This window comes from Geosmithia morbida (assembly GCF_012550715.1).
Source record: "Geosmithia morbida isolate 1262 chromosome Unknown scaffold_19, whole genome shotgun sequence".
NCBI lineage: Eukaryota > Fungi > Ascomycota > Sordariomycetes > Hypocreales > Bionectriaceae > Geosmithia > Geosmithia morbida.
The window spans coordinates 115,572-135,382 of record NW_023336206.1 but is presented as its reverse complement, the minus strand read 5'-3'; the positions used below and the strand labels follow the sequence as shown (position 1 = coordinate 135,382).

Sequence of the window (19,811 nt, the reverse complement as noted above, 5' to 3'; positions counted from 1 at the left end):
TCTTTCTTTTTCTTTTCTTTTTCTTTTCTTTTTTCTCCTTTTTCCTTCTCCATAGATTGAGCGGGTCCTTTCCTAGTTTTGCGGGGACATCTCCAAGTCTTTTTTGACACAGTCACACCATGATGCTCGTACATCCGGCATTGGGATTGCCGATCCCCGGACCGCAGTCGTCCGAAATACATACATACAAAGAAGAGCACTTGGGACGTATCGTACGATTTCGACAAGCCCGGGGTCGAGATTTGTTGGAAACACTCCAAAACCCGTTTGAGAGTCGGAGAGGGAAAAAAAAAAAAAAAGAAAGGATGATGACACATTCATTTTTTAAGGGGTTTGAGGGGTTGGGGGTTTAGGGGGGACGGGGGAGGCGGAGGGAGGGGACCTTCTATATACTTTTGAACTCGAGGACTCTTGCTACAGGTTCACCCAATCGAGAGTTCAATCATGTCGTTCCGAGTCTTTTTCACTTTTCACGTGCTTCATCAAGAAGAAGAAACTGCCGGGTCATGGACGGCTCTGCTCCGAGATACTTCCCCGCCTCTTACGAATTGTCAGACCATGGTCCGGTCTTCTCCGGGGGTGGCATTGGTTTCTTTATTATCCTTCTCTATAATTTTTTTTCCCCTTGTACAAGATTGTATGTTATTATTCAGTTTCTAACAACAGTATCTAGTTATATCCAAAAGAGGGAGGGGGGGAAAAAAGAAGAAGAAGAGGGAAGAAGAGATAAAGAGAGAAAAAAAAGAAGAAAAAAAACCTCCCGTTCAACTTTTTTTTTTTTTTTTTTTTTTGGGAAAAGAAAAAAAAAATTATATATATACCACAAACTACAGGCAAATCATGGACGATTTGGAAAAGACAGTCGTCATCCTCCAACAACGTATCCAGCACCTCCTCCATCAAAAAGATGCACGGAGCCGCATCCTCATTGCTCTGGCGGGCGTTCCCGGATCCGGCAAATCCACCGTCACCGACGCTCTTCTCAGAGCCATCGGTAAGACGGATGGTTCCATGGCCAATACATCTGTTCTTCCCATGGTGAGTTTCATCTCGTCCGCGTCTTCTTCCCATCATCCTGCCCTCCCTGTCTGATCACCCCGGCAGATCGTATTTCTGTCCACCGTCCCTATGCTCGGCACTGACAGACACAGGACGGCTTCCATCATACAAAAGCCAAACTATCAACCTTTGACGACCCAGACTACGCTTTCCATCGCCGAGGCGCGCCCTTCACCTTCGACGTGGAAGCCTTCATCAGCCTGGTCATGAGGCTGAGGGACACGCCCGTGACGGACTGCGACGAGCCTGAGGTCGTCATCACAGCACCCAGCTTCGACCACGCCATCGGCGACCCGATACCCGACGCCATCTCTATCTCGTCCCGGTGCAGGGTCGTCATCGTGGAGGGGAACTATACCCTTCTTGATCAGGATCCGTGGAGGAGGATAGCCGAAGTTGTTGATGACAAGTAGGATGTTCCCACCTCCCCCCTCCTCTCTCTCTCTCTATCTCTCTCTATCTCCCTCCCTCCCTCCCTCCCTCTCTCTCTCCCTCTCCCTCTCCCTCCCTCTCTTCTTTCTCTCCTTTCTTCTTTTCTCTGTTTGGCCTGTTTTGCTAATCGTTTCTTGCCCTGACGCGTCGAAGCAGATGGTTCGTCGACATACAACCCGAAGTGGCGAGGGAGAGGCTCTCGCGTCGACATTTGCAAGCCGGCATCGAAAAGACCCCGGAAAAGGCCCGTCAGCGAGCTGAGGAGAATGATCTCCCCAATGGGGAGATGATTCGTTCTCATCTCATTCGTCCAGACATCCGGATCTTCAATTGAATGGCGTCATTGTCATCTTGATCTTCTTGCTTTCTTGCCGTCAAGTCGTCATCGAGAATAGTCTCCTTCCCGACTGCAAGAGGTCGCGACTGGCTTGGAGAGACCCTCATTCTTCTCGAGTTCTCCCGTCAGAGACATCAAACTCCGGGTCCGGTGGCGTCGGGCCAGCCGAAGAGGGACATGAAGTCACTCCCATCAGCGGGCCAGTTGGTCATGTCGCCGAACCCGGTGTCCAGCGGGAATCCGTCCCACCCTGCCGCCATGATCAGGTTGCTCGGCACGATGAGATCGAGGATGTCAGCGCAGCGCTGGGCGAGCGAGTTATCCGCGTAGGTTATGCGGAAGATTGTGCGCACCGTCTCGAGATCCGACTGCCACCGGGGCAGGTCGAGGGATTCTGCGTCGCCGACAATGGCCAGGGCAATGATGAGGGAGGCGTGGAATAGAAAGTAGCTTCGTTCACATGGTTAGCATCTAATCTCCCTTCCCCCCCCCTCTCTCTCTCGCTCTCTCTATCTCTCTCACACACACACACAACCTTAGACGGAGCGGAGGGGTGAGGGGGGGTTTATGGACAGAAGAAGAAAAGAGACTTACATTGAATACCATGCCACAAGTCGATTTATATTGGCGCCCATCTGAGACAGCCCGTGGATGGAGGCGATCGTAGAGCTGGCGGCGTGCACGGCGACATCCCTACTCTTGACGTGTGCCTCGCTCAGGGTGCCGAGGGCGTCGCGTCTGCTGGTCCGCTCGACGGCCCTCTTGAGGAGGAGCTGGCGGAACAGGACGATCTTGAGGTTCCACACGCGCCACCACAGACGGCAGCGGGCGAACAGGAAGGTCGGGTCGGCCGTCGCCAGCTCGTGGTCGAGGCGGAAGTAGGCGGGCAGCCTGTCGGACCAGGCGTCCAGGGAGGCGTCCATGGCCAGGGCCTCCTCGGCGGGCACGCCCGTCGATGAGAGCAGGTGGTTGGAGATGTGGTTCGTGTGGAGGTGAAAGTCGCTCTGCCACCTGAGGCTGGAGTAGATGGTGGGCTCTGTCGACTCTGGGGGCACGGCCGTCGTCCCGGCGGTGAGGTTCTCGTCGGCGATGTTGAGGACGGGCCTGACGTCCATGGCCTCCTTGTCGGGGAGGAGGATGGGCCTCCCGAAGGTGGTGGAGGCGCCGCTGTCAAAGGTGTACAGGCCCCACCAGACGCGGCGGCGGATCTCGCGCTGCAGGATGCCAATGTGCCAGTCGGGCAGCTCGCGGTGCAGCCCGAGGCTGAGGGCCATGCGCGTCGCCAGGCCGAGGAAGTTGGACCCCGTGTTGGGCTTGTTCCGCTTCTGGCTGAGGTTGCTCAGCAGCACGAGCGCCTGCACGAACGTCAGGTTCGCGCTCTCGAAGAGCGAATCAGCCTCGCCAAACGACACCGCCCGCCGGTACAGGCCCTCGTCCACGCCGGACTGCGCGTCGCCCAGGCACCAGGCCCCCAGCGCCAGGATCGTGTGCAGCAGCATCTGCCACGACCGGTTGTGCGGCCGCGCTATCACCTCGTGGTACTGCGCGCGGAAGGTGCCCTCGTGCACGAACGGGTACGTCCGGTTGTACAGCGAGAAGTAGCTGTCTATCAGACGGCCCACCACCTCGCGGGACTCCATAGACGCAGAGAGCCGGCTCGACGCTTCCATGCCGCGGCCTGCGTTGCTTTTGGGGGAGTCCGTAAACGGCCGCCCAAGGTTGTCAGCCGTCGGCTGGGAGTGTCCCAGCCAAAAGAGCAGAGGTCGGAGGAAGAAGGCACCAGCGGTTGAGCCTATCATCTATCAGTTCACTTCTTCTCCCCCCTCTCTTCCTCGTCTCTCTCTTCACGGGATAAGCAGGTGGATTGAGAGAAAGGGTCAACATACCCAGATATCCTGCTCCCTTGGGTTCCACGGACAGAGCGGCCATGCCATCAGCCAGCCCATTGACATCCTCCTGCCAGTCAAACCCATCCGCCTCATCCGGGACGGTCTCCGATATGGAATCGTCCGTCCTATCTGTACGTCTCTCCGACTCCTCTTGCTGGTGGCCTGCTGCTGCTGCCACCGCTACTGCTGCCGGCTTGGTAGGTTGCGTCAGTTCGGCGCGCATCACCGACGAGGCTCTAGCAGGGTCCCACGACGACGACGACGACAGAGCCTCTTCCAGGTCAACATTTGGTAGCAGCTCTGAAAAGAGGGTTTCCATCTGACTGAGACGACGTTCAATGCTCGTCAGGTACCTAGAGTATTACGGCATCAGTACTCGGTTCGCGCAGGCACACACTTTCTCCCTCCATCTCTCTCCCTCTCGTGAATATCATGTGGGCGCGAGGGGGTGAGAAAGGTGTGTGTGTTTGTGCGTTGGGGGGGGGAGGGTGAGGGGGAAGAGACTCACGCCCGAGTGAGTGGCGATCGGGCAACCTTGCCGCTGTAATGGCAGAGTCTCACATGATGCCTGCAGTTGGTGCACACAGGTCGCTCTTTTGAACACTGGAGTCGGTCAGTAAGAGAAAGATAAATCCCGTCTGATCCGGCAGGGCCGTGTCTTCATACCTTGAGTTTCTTGACACGGCAAGCATCACACTTTGTTCGACAGCACGTTAGACTCGAGAAGAAAAGAGGGAAAAATGACGTGGGGGGAGGGGCAAAAGGGAGATGGAAAGAGTAGAAGTAATCTCACAGCAATGTTGGCATCTATCTGTGCCGAAGAAGAAGAATTCATCTTGTCGGTGATGTCAACGGATCCGACATGACGCAGTTTTTAACGAGAGATTATAACGGGGGGGATTTTTTTTTTTTCGAGAAAAGTGGGATGAAACATGGGGGAGGGGAGGGGAGAAAATGGTAGTAACGCAGCTTTTCTGTTGATGAAGTTTTATAAATTGATAGCGTCACCACGCCAAGCGAACTTACCCTGTAGTCCCCATCCATCTTTTTTTTTTTTGTCAGTTGTCTCCGGCAGTCCATTGATATCGGGTGATGCATACTACATTATATATACACGAACGAGACGGATTTCCCCTATACGTCCTGTTCAGGGTTCAATCCGATCTAGAATTGACCGATATAATGGTATATCTGGCGTATTGCATAGTGGCACACAGACACAGTAATATGCATATAGCAACTCTTGCAGAGGAGCAATCAGTGATGTCATCATCAAAACGTATGTGTGTGAAGAAGATAGACAGCCGTATGAGACCAAAGAGAAGAAAAGGGGTTCGCTTTTCTTCCCGGTTCAAATATCTTTTTTTTTGGGGAGCAAGAAAGGAAACAAGGCTGATAAACGAGTTTCGATTGTACTATCAAAATCTATTCTAAAATTCGGTCGGAACAAGAGCAAGAAACCAATCTAAACCAAGCCGAAACCCGTGCGATAGACCCTGTCCAATCCGTCCCCCTCTTTATTGTACCATCCTCTCAATCTAAAAACAGAAAACGTCATTGCATTCATGCCAGGCTATGATCTAACAGGACACTGATCATGTCATCTGTCAGCGTCCTGCAACTCACCGGGGGGGGGGGGGGGGGTTGGTTTCTTATTCCATACAAGGTCCAATATTTCTCATCAGAGAATGAATGAATGGCTCATGTTATTATCCAAGCCAAAGGTCGAGTCGAGAAAGTCACATCTCACTGAGTGACCGGGCACAAGACGCAGATGATGTGAGTGCACTGGAGGCACGCCCGAGTGGTGCGCCAAAGCATGCCTTCAAAACCGCAGACGTGGCAGTCCCATTTAGCTCCGCCGGAGGACTGGACGATACCGCCGACGGCAGAGATCTCGGGGTGGTTCTTGATGCACATGGCTGCTGGATGGCGTTCTCAGAGGGAACAACTGCTTTCAAGAGACTTGAGAGAGAGGGATAGAGAGAGAAAAGAAGAAGAAGCTTGATGTGATGTATGAGACAACTGTTGGGTGTGATGACATTCTAAGCTCCCTCTAGTCCGAGAACGGGAGGCTTCTTATACTCCCCGGTGGTGAAGACTGTGTGACCGAAGTCCATGATGTGTGTCTACCAGGTTTAGATAGGGCGTCAAGGCGACCAGAATGAGTCCCCTGGCGAGAGGTAACGGCAACCGCCCCGGGACAGGCTCAGCAACCATGGCCTTTGCCTTGCCCGTGCCTTGCGTGTTTCTGCCAATTCTGCCAGTCCAACGCCTGTCTACGAGGGTATATTTGGGGGGGGCTGTGTATCGGTGGGAAACAAAAGGCTCGAGCCTTTGTGTGCGTCGTGGAAAGAGTGAGGGCCTAAGGCGGGCGTCATTTTCAGAGCACCTTCATGATAGGAAACGAGGTTGTCAGGGCGCTCACCGAAACAATAAAACGTGACCTAGCCTCACCGGGTCTCTTGCCATAGGATGACATTGACGGGGCAAAGCCACAAGCAGGCGGCATCATTGCTCGCCCCGGGCAGCACCGAGGTGAAAGGAGAAAGAGAGAGAGAGCAGAAGATAGTCGAGGAGGCATCATGAAGTCATCTGATCACATGGTCAACGGCCAAAACGAAAAGAGAAAAGGGAAAAACAGAAAATATGGAGAAGAAAAAGAAAATAGGCAGCAGTAGTAGCTGGTAGGCAGCGCCTTATTTGTGTACTAGTTCGCTTGAGTTGCAATGTTGATCTGCTTATTAGTGTCAGTCGGTGAGTTGTCGAGACGAGGAAATAGTACGCTTGTATATGTGATGAATGGTCGTGAGCAGAGCCGCATTCGAGCTGATAAGCCAATCATCATTAGAAAGCATGGGAACTTCCCATTTTACCTAACTGTGCGGATGTAAACTCGCAACAAAGGTCGGAGCTCAGAATGACGTCCTTCACTCAGTATCACAAGAGCCTTTCAGATTAGACCGCCATCCATCTTACTCATACAGCCGCGGATCGCAAGCGCCCGAGCCTTGAGATGCAGAAGAAGACCGCTCCTCCGCCTCTCACATCCTTTAGCAGGGCGAAGGTATCCGGGGGGGAGGGGGGTGGGGCTTAGCAAATATGAAATATGGTATCGGGCTTCACGTCATGATAGCTGCTATCTGCTTATACTTCTTGTCCATTTTTCCCTTTCAGTTGCGAGGCGTTGACGATGTTGTATATGTTAATACTGTCGTTGGAGACAAGATGCGAAGCTGAAGATTCTTATTCGTTGTAATGAAGATGATTTATAGTATGAATAATAATACAATGTGCCAATTATTTTCAATACAGTACGATTCACACAGTTTTGCTGAACCCGAATCACCCGAGCCCTGACAAATGTCAAGACCTTCCCTGTCTCCCCAGTCTCTCTCCCCCCCCCCCCCCCCCCCCCCCCCCCCCCCCCCGGCCTTTTTTGTCCGTCAAAACGCGTCAAAGTCCTTGCCATGCAGACTTGCGTCCTCGCTCTCATCCGGTGATGCAATGCCGGGCCAGCTTTGTAACGAGCGCCAGGCGGAACGCTGGACGGCCCGCGTCATACCGTTCTTTATTCTTGGCCTATTCGGCCTGGGCACCTATGCTGTTGTCGCCCGCATCTGCAGTGAGTTGATCCCCCCCCTGCCCCCCTGCGCCCCAGTCAAAGACTTGAAGAAGAAGGAGGAGGAGGAGGAGGAGGACATCACTGATCTCCCGTGTGTTGCGCAGTCGACTATCTCTATCGTCACAAGGGCCAGCATGGCACCGCAGTCGCCCTATTAGCCCTCCACTTTGTCTTCCTCTTCGCCGCCATCCCGCCGTACGTGCGCACCGTCGTCACCACCCAGCGCAACCCGGGATCGGTCGGCTTCAACGATCGTCGCCAAGCCGCCGAGGACCAGCGCCGCGCCCTGCCCAAGCGCGAGCGGCAGGACGTCGAGGCCCAGAACACATGGACGAGCATCGACCAGGACCCGGACAGCCCCGGACTGGAGGCCTTCTACACCAAGGACGTCTTCGTCTGCGAGGCTGACGGGAGACCCCGGTGGTGCGCCCTGTGCTGGAACTGGAAGCCCGACAGGGCCCACCACTCGTCGCAGCTGGGTCGCTGCGTGCGCAAGATGGACCACTTCTGTCCCTGGGTAGGCGGCATGGTGGCCGAGACGTGTATGTCTTGATATCTCTCTCTCCCTCTCCCTCTCCCTCTCTCTCTATACTCCCCTCCCCTCCTCTCTACCCATCGCCGTGTCCCCGACTGACCTTGCCTCCCGCAGCCTTCAACTTCTTCTTCCAATTCACCTTCCACGCAACGCTCTACGCGTCCGTCTGCCTGGGCGCATCGGCCTACGCGCTGAGCCTCCAGGTGCGCGAGGGCATGTCCCTTGACGGCCGGGTGGTGGCCGCGCTCGTCGTGGCCGCCCTGTTCGGCTTCTTCGCCCTGGGCATGACGCTCTCGTCGGGCAGGTACATACTCGAGAACAAGACCAACATCGACGCGCTCGCCCGCCGGCAGCAGTTCTACCTGGCCATCCGCGTTCCCCTCGACACCCCCTCGGCCCCCGGGTACTGGACCGTCACCTACCCCCTCCCGCGGCCCAGTGAGGTGCCCGAGCTCTTCGACGACATCCAGTCGCGCAGGGACCACCACGCCAGGCGCACCTTCGCCATCGTCCAGACCCAGCCCGGCGAGAACCCCTGGGACCTGGGCGTCTGGCGGAACGTCAAGTCCGTACTGGGGAGCAGCCCGCTCGAATGGCTGCTGCCTATACGACACTCGCCCTGTTGCAGGCACGACAGCCCCGAGAGCGACTACGAGATGAACGACGCGCTCATGGAGAAGCTCCACTCGCGGTATAACCTACCACGGTTCAGACCCGAGTCTGCGGCTACCACGGCCACGGGGGCACCGCTACGCGAAAAGGCTGCTTGACCGCCTTCGGCATGGCTGCAATTGTTTCTTCTTCTTTTTTATTTCCCTCTCCTCTCTTCTGGATACTCACATTCATTTTCTCCATTTCTTTACTACTACTATCCTTCGTGTAAATATCATTATTCGGCATTGCATACATACATACAAGGCGTACGGGGAAGGGGGGGGGGTCAGGCATCGAAAACGGCTCAAGGTAAGGGAGATGAAGGTAATACACGCTTGTTGCCCGGGGGGTAACAGTACTAAGCTATCAAGTCTTGCTAGGATATAGCTTTCTCTCTCTATCCATACTCTCATTTGTACACTTCTATATCTTATACTATAACTATATCTAGACATGTAGCATTTAATATGAACGGTAATAGTTCAATATCGTCAGACGTCATTGCCAGCAACGTTCGGTAGTGGGTGGGGCAGGAGCACCCTCCATCATCAACCGTGTCTTCGATGTGCCGAAAACCTCAACACCGTAGAACTCTCTCCTCATCCGCAAAAACCAGCAACGATGCCTCCGACAAGACGTACGCACACTCCGACTGAAACATCGCCATAGAACATTCGTGAGAATCTCCGGAGCATGTCGTCGTCATCACCCTCTCATCTCCCGGGCTCTCCGCGCAGCTCGTCGGGTGGGCTCCGCTCACGCTTCACCTACCGCCATCTGTCCCAGCTGGCTTCGTACCAGACGTCCAGTCCGCTACGCGTGATAGCGCACATTGATCTGGATGCATTCTATGCGCAGTGCGAAATGGTCAGGCTCGGTATAGCCGAGGACAAGCCGCTGGCCGTTCAGCAATGGTGATACTACTGATGCACACATACTCTCTGCCACCCTCTCTACCAATGCTGACGACTGGAGGGGAGGGAACCGATGATAGGCAAGGTCTCATCGCAGTCAACTACCCCGCCCGCGCGGCCGGGATAGGAAGGCACTGCAACGTCGCAGAGGCCAAGAAGCTCTGCCCGGATCTGATAGCCCAGCACGTGGCCACCTGGAGAGAGGGCGACGACAAGTGGGCGTACCGCGACGACGCGGAGGCCAACGTGGTCAAGGACAAGGTATCGCTGGACCCCTACCGTCTCCAGTCGCGCAGGATCCTGTCCCTGATCAAGCAGACGCTTCCCGCCCGGCTTCAGCGGGTCGAAAAGGCCAGCATAGACGAGGTGTACCTCGATCTGTCGGCCCAGGTGCACGGCACCCTGCTGGAGCGGTACCCGGCCGAGCTGGGCGGCCCGCCGCCCTACAACGACCCGGCTGAGCAGCTTCCCACGCCGCCAGTGTCGGCGCTGGACTGGCAGGCTGACGCGCTCGTGGACCTGGACGGCGAGGGCCAGGAGTCGGCCGACCCGGACTGGGACGACGTGGCGCTCCTGGTGGCGTCGGAGATTGTGCGCGACGTGCGCGCCCGCATCCGCAGCGACCTGGGATACACCTGCTCGGCCGGGGTGGCGTGCAACAAGCTGCTCAGCAAGCTCGGGTCGGCGTACAGGAAGCCCAATCAGCAGACCGTCATCCGCAACCGCGCCGTCGACGTCTTCCTCTCGGGCTTCAAGATCACCAAGATGCGCAACCTGGGCGGCAAGTTGGGCGAGCAGGTCGTTACGACCTTCGGGTCCGACGAGGTGGCCCAGCTCCGGGCCGTGACGCTCGACCAGATGATGCTCAAGCTCGGCCACGAGACGGGTCTCTGGGTCCACAACTCTGTCAGGGGCATCGACATGTCCCCTGTCAACCCGCGCACCCAGATCAAGTCCATGCTGTCAGCCAAGTCGTTCCGTCCCGCTATAGACTCGGTCGACCAAGCCGTCAAGTGGATCCGCATCTTCGCCGCCGACATCTACACCCGTCTGCTGGAGGAGGGCGTCCTGGAGAACAGGCGGCGCCCGAGGTCGATCAACCTGCATCACCGTCGGGGTGGGCAGATGCATTCCCGCCAGGGCCCAATCCCCGGAGGCACGACAATCACACAGGAAGGCCTGTTCGACCTAGCGCAGGATTTGCTCCGCCAGATCGTCGCCTCCGGGGGGAGCAGCGTATGGCCCTGTGAGAACCTCAGCCTGAGCGTCGCAGGATTCGAGGACGGCGTCAAGGGAAACATGGGCATCGGAGCATTTCTCGTCAGGGGTCAGGAGGCTCTTGCTGTCAATACTGCCACGGTCACTGCCACTTCTATGGAATCATCGCATTCACACCCTGCACGAGCATCATTCACGTCCGATCCGCCCCCCACATCTACCACGGCCTCTAGGAAACGCCGCATCGATGATGGCGGGGGCATACAACGCTTCTTTTCAAAGAAGCCCATCGCCGTCGAGTCTAGAGAAGCTTCCCCCGCACAACCACTACCTCCTCCTGATGGCGGGGAAGCATGGGGTGCAGAATCAGCAACAGAAGCAGAACCAAAAGCAGAAGCAGAAGCAGAAGCAGAAGCAGAAGCAGAAGCAGAAGCAGAAGCAGAAGCAGAAGCGGAAGCAGAAGCAGAAGCAGAAGCAGAAGCAGAAGCGGAAGCGGAAGCGGAAGCAGAAGCCAAAACTAAATCACGTACTCGTACAGCCGCAGTTGCAGATGACGATTCCATCCGCTGTCCTCGCTGCGGCCAAGTATTCGTCGACGATGACCCTCGAGACCTGCAGAGCCACGCGGACTGGCATATGGCCAAGGACCTGGCCGAAGAGGATGAACGTGGCAGCGCCGCATTCGCCACCGCCGCTACCGCTGCCACCGGCCCTCCTCAGCCTATACCATCTCGCAGCTCAGCTTCCAGGGATTATCCCAGTAGCAGTAGAGGAGGCCCCATCACCACATCTTCCTCTTCGAGACGAGGGAGGGGCAGCGGCAGCAGCGGGAAAAGGCTTGAACACGGGCAGAGAAAACTTAATTTCGGATGAATTAACCCGATTTTTCTTCCCCCTCTTCTTTTTCTTTTCTTTTTTCCTTTCTTCTTTTGCTTGCTGCTTGCTGTTTTCTTGGCAAGGAGAAGAGAGAAGAAGTATAGTGATGATGATGACGATGAAAGGTAGGAATGAGGGGGCAGAGGGCTAGTGTCTCCTGCATATTGTTTGCTTCCCTCTTCGAATGGTAATCACGGTGCTCGACGCTTGATGGCTGACCACCGACCAACAGACATGCGCGAGCGGCAGCGCGTAGGAATGCAGAGTGATTGATGCAACATAGTCCAACAACGTTCTGACCATGGTAGCACGAGACGATGTTGATAAAAAGAAGAATGCGCCTGTGGTAGGCCTCCCCTCTCTTCCCATCTGCCATATTGTCGGTAGACGACAGCGGAGAGCTAGACAAACCAAGAGATTTGAGAAGTCACCATCCAGGTGCTACCGAGATGGAGTAAGTCGACCAATACAGCAACCTGTCCCTCTGAAACGGTCATCTCCTATCGCATTCCATCCCCTCATCCGGATGCTAACCGCCGTTTACTCTGGTATCAGGGCTGCAACCTCCCAGACCCTCCTGTTCCTCGTCGGGGCGGACAAGAAAGAGTTCCGCATCCACTCCTTTTACATCTTCAAGCACTCAACTCTTCTGAAGAAAACCTTCATCAACTCCGCCTGGGACAAGCCCAGAGATGTGGCCGAATTCCTCGACATCGAGCCTTTGACGTTTCTCAGCTTTTGGCAGTTTGTCTACACGGGGGATTACGATGACCCTTCGGATGGGCCAGAGCCGCCGGAAGTGCCAGAGCCGCCAGAGCCAGAGCCGGAAGTGCCAGAGTTGGACGATCCAGTAGAGCCAGAGCCGCCAGAGCCAGGGCTAGAGCCGCAGCCAATTCCGGACGATGATCTTGCTCCGGCGATTAATGAACGCATTTACCTCTCAAAAAAGGATAAGAAAAAGGCACGAAAGGGGCTGGCTAGAAAGAAGGAGGGGAGGAAGGAGGAGAGGGGATATGCGTGCAAGCTACTCTTGGACGACCTAGAAGCTGATAATGCGCTCATGAAAGAATCGCTCGCCGGTACCTTCAAAAATCAGGTGTGGTTGAGCGATTTCATAAGAAGCTGGGAAGATCCCTACTCACCGCGCAATGTCTCCGTCTCATCGACCCCTGTTCCATCGAAATCACCTCTCCATCACGCCAAGGTCTACGTCATGTCGACGCGCTACAAGATCGTCGGGTTGATGAACACCTCCTTTGGCAAGCTGCACCAGGCCTTGATCAGTTACAACTTAGCTGAGAGCGGCCACGACGGAATCATGGTGCTTCTGGAATACTGCTTCACGCATCCGGCCCCCGAAGAGTTGAAGAGGCTTGTGGCGCACTGGGCCGCCTGCAGCATCGAGCAGCTGTGGGCATATCCCGAGTTTCAAACACTGATCAAGGACCATGGAGAACTAGCCACGGCCACCATACGAAAGCTACTCCGGCGTATCAACTGAGGGCTTCCTTCGCGGAGAAACACATCATTACTGTTATGTCGCTGTCATCATAGACTTGGTATGTGCCACCAGGTAGACATGACCAGTTTCAAAAGTACATACAAACTCCCTTTTCCCCCCCTTCCCCCCCTCCATCTCCTCTCTCTCTCTATCTCTCTCCGAAGGAACGTGTCATTGCTCTATCATCGTCATCGTGAGGTTGCATCAAGCTTTTCTTAGGCGAGATGGCGGCGTGAGACTCAGTTATATATGCTGCGGCCTCCGTCTCCCGTCATGTCCCGCAACCACGTATTTTTAAGACGAGCATCAGTCCGTACGTCGACTGAAAAGTTGATACGATAAGTACTAACCATCGTCGCTGAGTCGTGGCCAAGTTACCGCTGCACGTGTTCGATCTTGATGCATCATCTGTCTCTAGACGGACATTCACGTGGAGCATTTAGATCTCTACCTCGTAGTTCGAGAGCCTATGAAAGAACATGGCGTCCGTGAAAAAACACATTTATAGCACCATGCGGCCAAGGAGGCAAAAATGGCAAGATACTTGGAGCGCAGGCCCCCCCAACCTCCCCATCGTGAACTGAGGCAATACGCCGTATCGTATACATGTATTGAGCTCCGGGTGGTCACCATTTATTGGTCAGTGTTTTCTCCGTTGGGCACCGTAGCAGGTTGACGAATGGAGACTGCCTGTGCGGACCCGAGTCGTTGGGCTCCCATGGTTACTGAGTAGGTACAGAGTACTTATGGCAATAGTGCCGCGCCAGGTGTTGATACCCAACATGACGCCGACGACACTAGACTATACGGTGGAGCCGACGATTTGCCAAAGTAGTACGTACTCCTTGGCTCCGTGCCAATGCAAGCGGTGAGATGGACACCGTCTGATGAGTGCACGAGGGCGATGCTGGTGAGAAGTAAATGCACATATCTGGTGTTCATACGAAGACGTATAGCAAAGACTTGTTGACAATGATATTCTCGACCGCCTGAGCCGAGGTCATGGTCAAGGACGAATGAAGCCATGCTGGTAGGATGTCCTGCCTCTCTCTGCGAGCTGCCCACTAAGAGTTTAGGCGTCGTCCTCTGCTGCCCATGCTGTTTGCTGTCTGGCTTCTTCTCCTGACGCGCTGTTTTTCGATGAAGGTCTCATACTCATTCGATCACGAGAGCGATGTGTATTCGGTGGCGATACAAAGTATAGCTTGCGCTCTGACCCACGACACGGGTGCGGTATAAATCTGTATTCTAGTTTTCAACAAATACTCAAATCTTGTTCTCGACAGCACGTTAAGAATGAATGACTGATGCCATCTCTCCGTTCTCCGTTTCGCTTTGGTTGGGTACCAACGTGTCATTCGGTGGGAACCAGTGACTCGACGGCGACGGGCACCGATACAGCGACAGACACGTCGCAAAAGGATCTGCATCTTTACAAGCAAGGCATCCTGGGGCGGGCACACGCTCACATAACCGGGGGACCTTAAGTCCTTGGACATTGGGTCCCGCCTAAGTCATTTGCCCCCCCCCCCAACGGGCACTGGCTGTAGTAATACTGCACACGCCACGAAATATTTTTGGTTTCTGTAAATATGACTCTGCATCGGGCGTCCCGGCAATCTGAAGCGGAAGCGGCAGACGGCACTTGCATCTCGAGTGAGGGGCAAAAAGAGAACGACGGTCCGTATAGTTGGGGGAGCGAGGTACATACACGTGCTCGTACACAGTATTTCTTCGTGCCAATACTAGTGAATAAGTCAACAGCAGAGGGTGGAGGAAAGGGCAAAGACAGGCACAAGAGCACCAGACAAAACGATACATCGAGTGGATCGCATCATGTCGGACAGTAAGGGCCGCCCTGTACTGATTTGAGGGTTGTTCCATGGCTGGCACCAATCATGACCTGAGGACATAACCTGGTCGGGCTGCAGTAGTAGTTGAGCGCTCCACTACCTTGGTTTCTGATGTTTTGTGTGGTTGGCATTCATGTGGTTGTGCGTGCACCTGGACAGCGGGCAAGACCAGTGGACATACGAAAGGGATAGAGAGAAAGAAAAAGAGGAAGAGGAGGAAAAAAAGAAAAACCTGCCCAACCTGGTTGACCTGAGGTTGGTGTTCGGAGGGTCAAGGGCCACTTTTTGCTGTAATCACTGGCTTTTCTTACCCAAAAGTAAGCAGCTCTGCTCAAGTATTACGGAGTATGAGTAGACAGGTAAACAGGGCAGGCGCCACCCACCCACACCCTCCCCTCCTTTCTGCCTCTCCGTTTTCTTTATCCACCTCCTGCTCCTTCCCCAACTCGCATTATCCGTTTCCGACTTTTTTCCTCTTCTACCTTTCTGTCTGCCGCCTCGCCTCACCTTCTCACCTTCTCACTCTTTCCATCTTTCCGTCTCCTCATCACCCTCCCGCCTCTTTACTCGCTTCTACTCAACTACTATCACCATGTCGAGGCAACCCCGCAGCCAGGCCGCTCCTGCAGCCGCCTCGGCCTCTCGCCAGAATGAATACTTTGTTCCCCGTGATGGCATCGACCGCGAAGTCATTTCGGCCGATATCTGCCGCTACCTGGGCAACGATGCTCTGGTGCGGCCTGGTCAATATGAGGTACATTTCTTCTCTCCGCTCGACTTGATTGCTGTTGGCTTCAACCAGCCCGCACGCACTCGACGCACACGCACCGTTGAAGGCCGTCAGTATCTGACTTTTCATCTCTCAACAGAACCCGCAGACTGGTCAATCGGTACCGGGCTACTTCATCACTGCCTACAGGAACTTGACGACCGTGAGATCTTTCCTGAAAATCCCTATCCGATTTCGCTTCATCGTTACATTTGCTGAGCCTGTATCTAGGCTATGATTGAGGATCTCAAGGCCGACTCTGCACGCTGGGACACCGAGAGGCGCGCGCAGACGTCGCGCAATACCCCTGGAGGTAGTTTTGCTTCTTCGAGAGATGCTGGTGTTCTGCCTTCCGCTGGACTCTCGTCTAACTCACCCACAGTCCAGTATCGTCTCTCAGAGACGCACCAGTCCCGTCAGCACCATGGCCCGACCGAAGGCCCCTTCCAGGACCCTTATGCCCGTGATTCTGCCTTTGATGGACCCAGATACCCTGGAACAGGTGCCCCTGGATATACTGGAGCTTCCGTATCTTACCAGCAGCAGCAGCAGCAGCAGCAGCAGCAGCAGCAGCATTCTTATGGTCCCCCCAGTGGCGGAGCCTATGGATACCAACAGGCCCCTTCCCAGTCTCCCCAGCCGGACCCTAGATTTACCGGTTCTTATGCCCAGGCTCCTCCCTCAGGAATGGATCGGGGATACCCCCCCAACCCGGATAACCAGTCCCCGTATGTTCACACCGGAGCCAATATGCCACCCAGGGGCTACGGTGCAAATGATGGATATGATGGATACTCCGGCCGGATGCCAACTTCGTCCACAGCGCCCCAGCAGCCCATCTATGCTTCTTCTGCCCCAGTGCAGCCAGGATACCCTGCTACCACGTCTCCTTACCAATATTCAGGTCAGATGCCTCCCACAGCTGGCGGCCCTCCCTACCAATCAATGCACCCCTCAGAGGACCCCTATGGTCGAGGTGAGTTTACGGGTTGAACTGCTCTTTCCTTTTCTCCTCCCCGGCCCAGACCAACAAGAGTCTGATTCTTCTAGTCTCGCCCGTAAACCCGGGCCTACAGCACCAGGGGTATACACCTCAGGGACAACAGTATGGAGATTCCCCCAGTCCTCGCAACTCAGTGCCTCCCCCTGCAACTGTCCCGACGCCTACTGGCGCAACCAAACGACGTAGTGACCGGGACGACGACAGGCACACACCTACCGAAAGACTCGCTCGTCAGCCTCGACGGTAAATTGCTCTCAATTCAGACTATGGCCCGCTGGTTATCCAACCAACGGGGGTCTTCCCTAACTAAATTTGCGTTGATTCCTGCATACCCGGCGGTATCTTGTCTTTTATTTTAAACAAACCCATGGAGTTCGACTTACCTGGAGACCGGCGTTTTATTGTTTTGTTTTTTTGGTTTCTCTTGTTTTGTCCTCGTTTCCTGGATTGATCCCCCCTGGACCTCGGATTCTGCTTTTTTAACCCCTCGTGGCATTTCCTTTTTTTACAAGTTGGCACCATGCCTGGATCTCAAACCTGCCTTTCGGGGATGCGGTTGCAGTGGTGATTATACCACGTCGCTCGGTTGAATGCATGCCTTGCTTTCTGTTAAATAACGTTGTCACGCCCGTGGACGTTTCCATTATACTCTGGATATCCCTGGACTTTTCTTCTTTCTCTTCCACGCTGGATATTGCGTTTTTATCTTCTTCGCATCAACTCTTCAGTGGCCTTTGTGGTTGGGAATGATGGGACCGGTTCGTTATTGATGAAAACTGCAACGGCCTTTAGGATGATGATTTTCGGCATATTTCTGTGGTGAGCCGTCGACGCTGGTGGAGGAAAGAGCGAGCTCTATAACGGCAGGGACCGTGTTCTCCTTGGTCTAATTTGGCAGACGACCTTGTTGCTCGGACACTCGACCACGGTTGGAACTCTACCTTCTCCGGATCTGGTACTCAATTCACCTCAATGGTCTTTTTCCACTGGTCACCCAGTGCCTGTCGAACCCTTTCCTTCGAAAGAGGCAAAGGGGGAGAATACCTAAGGCCAAGTGTCCGGGCAGCGAGGTAAGTCTTACTTCTGTGTTGTATATACTAGCGAACCTCCCTTCAAAGGACCTTATTGTTGCACTCGCATTCTATCTGCTCATCCGGCTCTCTCTTCCCATGGATTTTCTTCACATGTCTTTTGGTTGCAAAGCTGATCATCCAGCTTTCCTATGATGGTCTTGGTGCCAAGCCACAAAAGCCAATGGATTTGGATTATGCCCTGGATCAAACATGCTTACTTCCGGACCCGGATCTAAGCAAATGTGACTGAAAAGTCATGCCATCTACCGTGGCTCCCGTTTCATCCCTTGGTTTGCCCATGTTCTTTCCCCAATGGTCGGATGCGAATTACCAAATGGCTTGGGTCTCATGATGGCGCTGATCATCACACAAGCCCACCCCATTCCTGATAGCAATCCCTTCTTCTCTAGAGGTGAACAAAGGGCACGATGCCACGGACACATACCATGGAATGAATATAATGGAAAATACGGTAAACGCAGCAGGTGGGGGCCTGTCAGCGGACTGCTAGGACTATGCCTTGAGCATGGAATGGACGTGATGTCCCAGGCACGAGCCAGAGTACCGATTCAATTGGTGTTGTTAGGTCCCACTCAAAATTTTTGACACACAAACACACACAGACACACAAGGTATACGTCAGGATCCAGACGTTGTAGATGATTCCATGATGAACGCCCGGGACCGTTACCAATAAACTGCCTCGATTCAAGCTTCCTGATGCTTGTAACGAACCATCCACAGCAGCCAAAGTCTGGCCGGGGTGCCAGATGCCTCTGAAAGATGACCTGAGCCGGACTTTCGTGCTTCACCGGACCGCAATAGAGGCTTTCTACAGGTTTTCTGGGTTCAAGCTGCCTTGCCTTACAAGAGCTTGCATTGCCAACTTTGAGAGTACGGCATGTCCTGCATAGCCGATGGGCCACGAAACCAGTTGGCAGGTGATGAATCAGAATGGGAGGTGGATATTCGAAATCGAATGTCGGTACTTTGGGGAGAAGGGATTTAGCTGGAACATTTAGGAAATGGCGATGGCGGACGGATATTGATCGGGATTGGGGACAATGTGCTAGCGCAGGCAGGTCAATATTGCGTTGCTGCTGGGAATATCGGTGCTCAGGCATGGATGAAGGGAGCCTGATGTATATGTGTGAAGTGATATATTATGGGTTGAATATTATTCGGGGTTTTGTCGTTATTTCACTGAGTACGGAGTAGTATAATGGTAAAGTAAGTGGTGGAATGGCACTGTAGGCTGAACCGGAGGAAGTTGAACCCTGAGGTCCACAAAATATTGGTGGGACGTAAGGGTTCAGTATTAGTACGAGTACGGAGTATTAATAGAGAGTGACGGTACTCCGTAGTGGGGGAGGGGGGGGGGGACTCTGCCATGGCCGAACGTTGGCCGGGTACGTTGTTGTTCCGGTGCACACTGATGAGTGGTGGTACGAAGCAATACATGCTATAGTAGTATTATTACGTCGTGGTGACTTGGTATCACTGATGAGTCCTACAAGCCAGCATCATGTGTACATGTTAGAGAGGAAAAGGGGGTTCCCTGTCATCATCCCAACGATGACAACTGTTGCGGTGGTGGGCTAGTGGGCTAAGTATGTGTGATTCGATACGAAGATACGGAGGCCCCTGGGAGGGGGGTAGAGAGCTCAGAGAAGAGAAGACGGACGAACCCTGGCCAGATCAGACAAGTAAAGCCAGTGATTACGATGAGTTTACGAAAAGATTTGATAGGAAGCTTGTACAGATTGGCAGAGTATTATGGGTGTGATGGTGTGAAGTTATGGAAAATGCTAGTGAATTCTATAGGATCAGTAAGATCATGATAGAGTCGAGTTAAAAGAGAGGAAGGGGATTCGTAGCCATGCTGTCTAGGGTATTACTAATAAATAAGAGAAAATCATCATGGTAATAATACAGAGTTGGTGATGAATAAAAAAAAGAAAAGCAGAGGAAAGAGGGGAAGGGTGGGGGGAGCGACGAAGGAGGAACCTGGACCCAGAAGTGAAGGAATGAGCCAGCCAATGCGCCAGGGGAGGAATTCGAGTTAATACCGAG

General features: G+C 54.1%; 6 protein-coding genes across 6 annotated transcripts; 4 read left to right on the top strand and 2 right to left on the bottom strand.

Annotated features, from left to right (window-relative positions):
- Positions 1–840: 840 nt before the first annotated feature.
- On the top strand, positions 841–1,825 carry GMORB2_3551 (ArgK protein; the record flags this gene model as incomplete). The annotated part of the gene is made up of 3 exons (XM_035465527.1): positions 841–1,038; positions 1,146–1,468; positions 1,648–1,825. The coding sequence occupies 3 exons, from the start codon at positions 841–843 to the stop codon at positions 1,823–1,825; spliced, it is 699 nt and encodes a 232-aa protein (XP_035318515.1).
- Positions 1,826–1,962: 137 nt separating this feature from the next.
- On the bottom strand, positions 1,963–3,940 carry GMORB2_3550 (uncharacterized protein; the record flags this gene model as incomplete). The annotated part of the gene is made up of 3 exons (XM_035465526.1): positions 1,963–2,278; positions 2,423–3,620; positions 3,715–3,940. The coding sequence occupies 3 exons, from the start codon at positions 3,938–3,940 to the stop codon at positions 1,963–1,965; spliced, it is 1,740 nt and encodes a 579-aa protein (XP_035318514.1).
- A 1,340-nt stretch (positions 3,941–5,280) lies between these two features.
- On the bottom strand, positions 5,281–5,637 carry GMORB2_3549 (uncharacterized protein; the record flags this gene model as incomplete). Its single annotated transcript, XM_035465525.1, has 2 exons — positions 5,281–5,308; positions 5,468–5,637. 2 exons carry the CDS (start codon positions 5,635–5,637, stop codon positions 5,281–5,283), a joined length of 198 nt encoding a protein of 65 aa, XP_035318513.1.
- Positions 5,638–7,224: 1,587 nt separating this feature from the next.
- On the top strand, positions 7,225–8,647 carry GMORB2_3548 (palmitoyltransferase; the record flags this gene model as incomplete). The annotated part of the gene is made up of 3 exons (XM_035465524.1): positions 7,225–7,342; positions 7,447–7,884; positions 7,992–8,647. 3 exons carry the CDS (start codon positions 7,225–7,227, stop codon positions 8,645–8,647), a joined length of 1,212 nt encoding a protein of 403 aa, XP_035318512.1.
- An 843-nt stretch (positions 8,648–9,490) lies between these two features.
- GMORB2_3547 (DNA polymerase eta) lies at positions 9,491–13,040 on the top strand (the record flags this gene model as incomplete). The annotated part of the gene is made up of 2 exons (XM_035465523.1): positions 9,491–11,423; positions 11,848–13,040. The coding sequence occupies 2 exons, from the start codon at positions 9,491–9,493 to the stop codon at positions 13,038–13,040; spliced, it is 3,126 nt and encodes a 1,041-aa protein (XP_035318511.1).
- Positions 13,041–15,485: 2,445 nt separating this feature from the next.
- On the top strand, positions 15,486–16,655 carry GMORB2_3546 (transcription factor RfeG; the record flags this gene model as incomplete). Its single annotated transcript, XM_035465522.1, has 3 exons — positions 15,486–15,647; positions 15,763–15,825; positions 15,894–16,655. 3 exons carry the CDS (start codon positions 15,486–15,488, stop codon positions 16,653–16,655), a joined length of 987 nt encoding a protein of 328 aa, XP_035318510.1.
- Between the last annotated feature and the right edge of the window lie 3,156 nt (positions 16,656–19,811).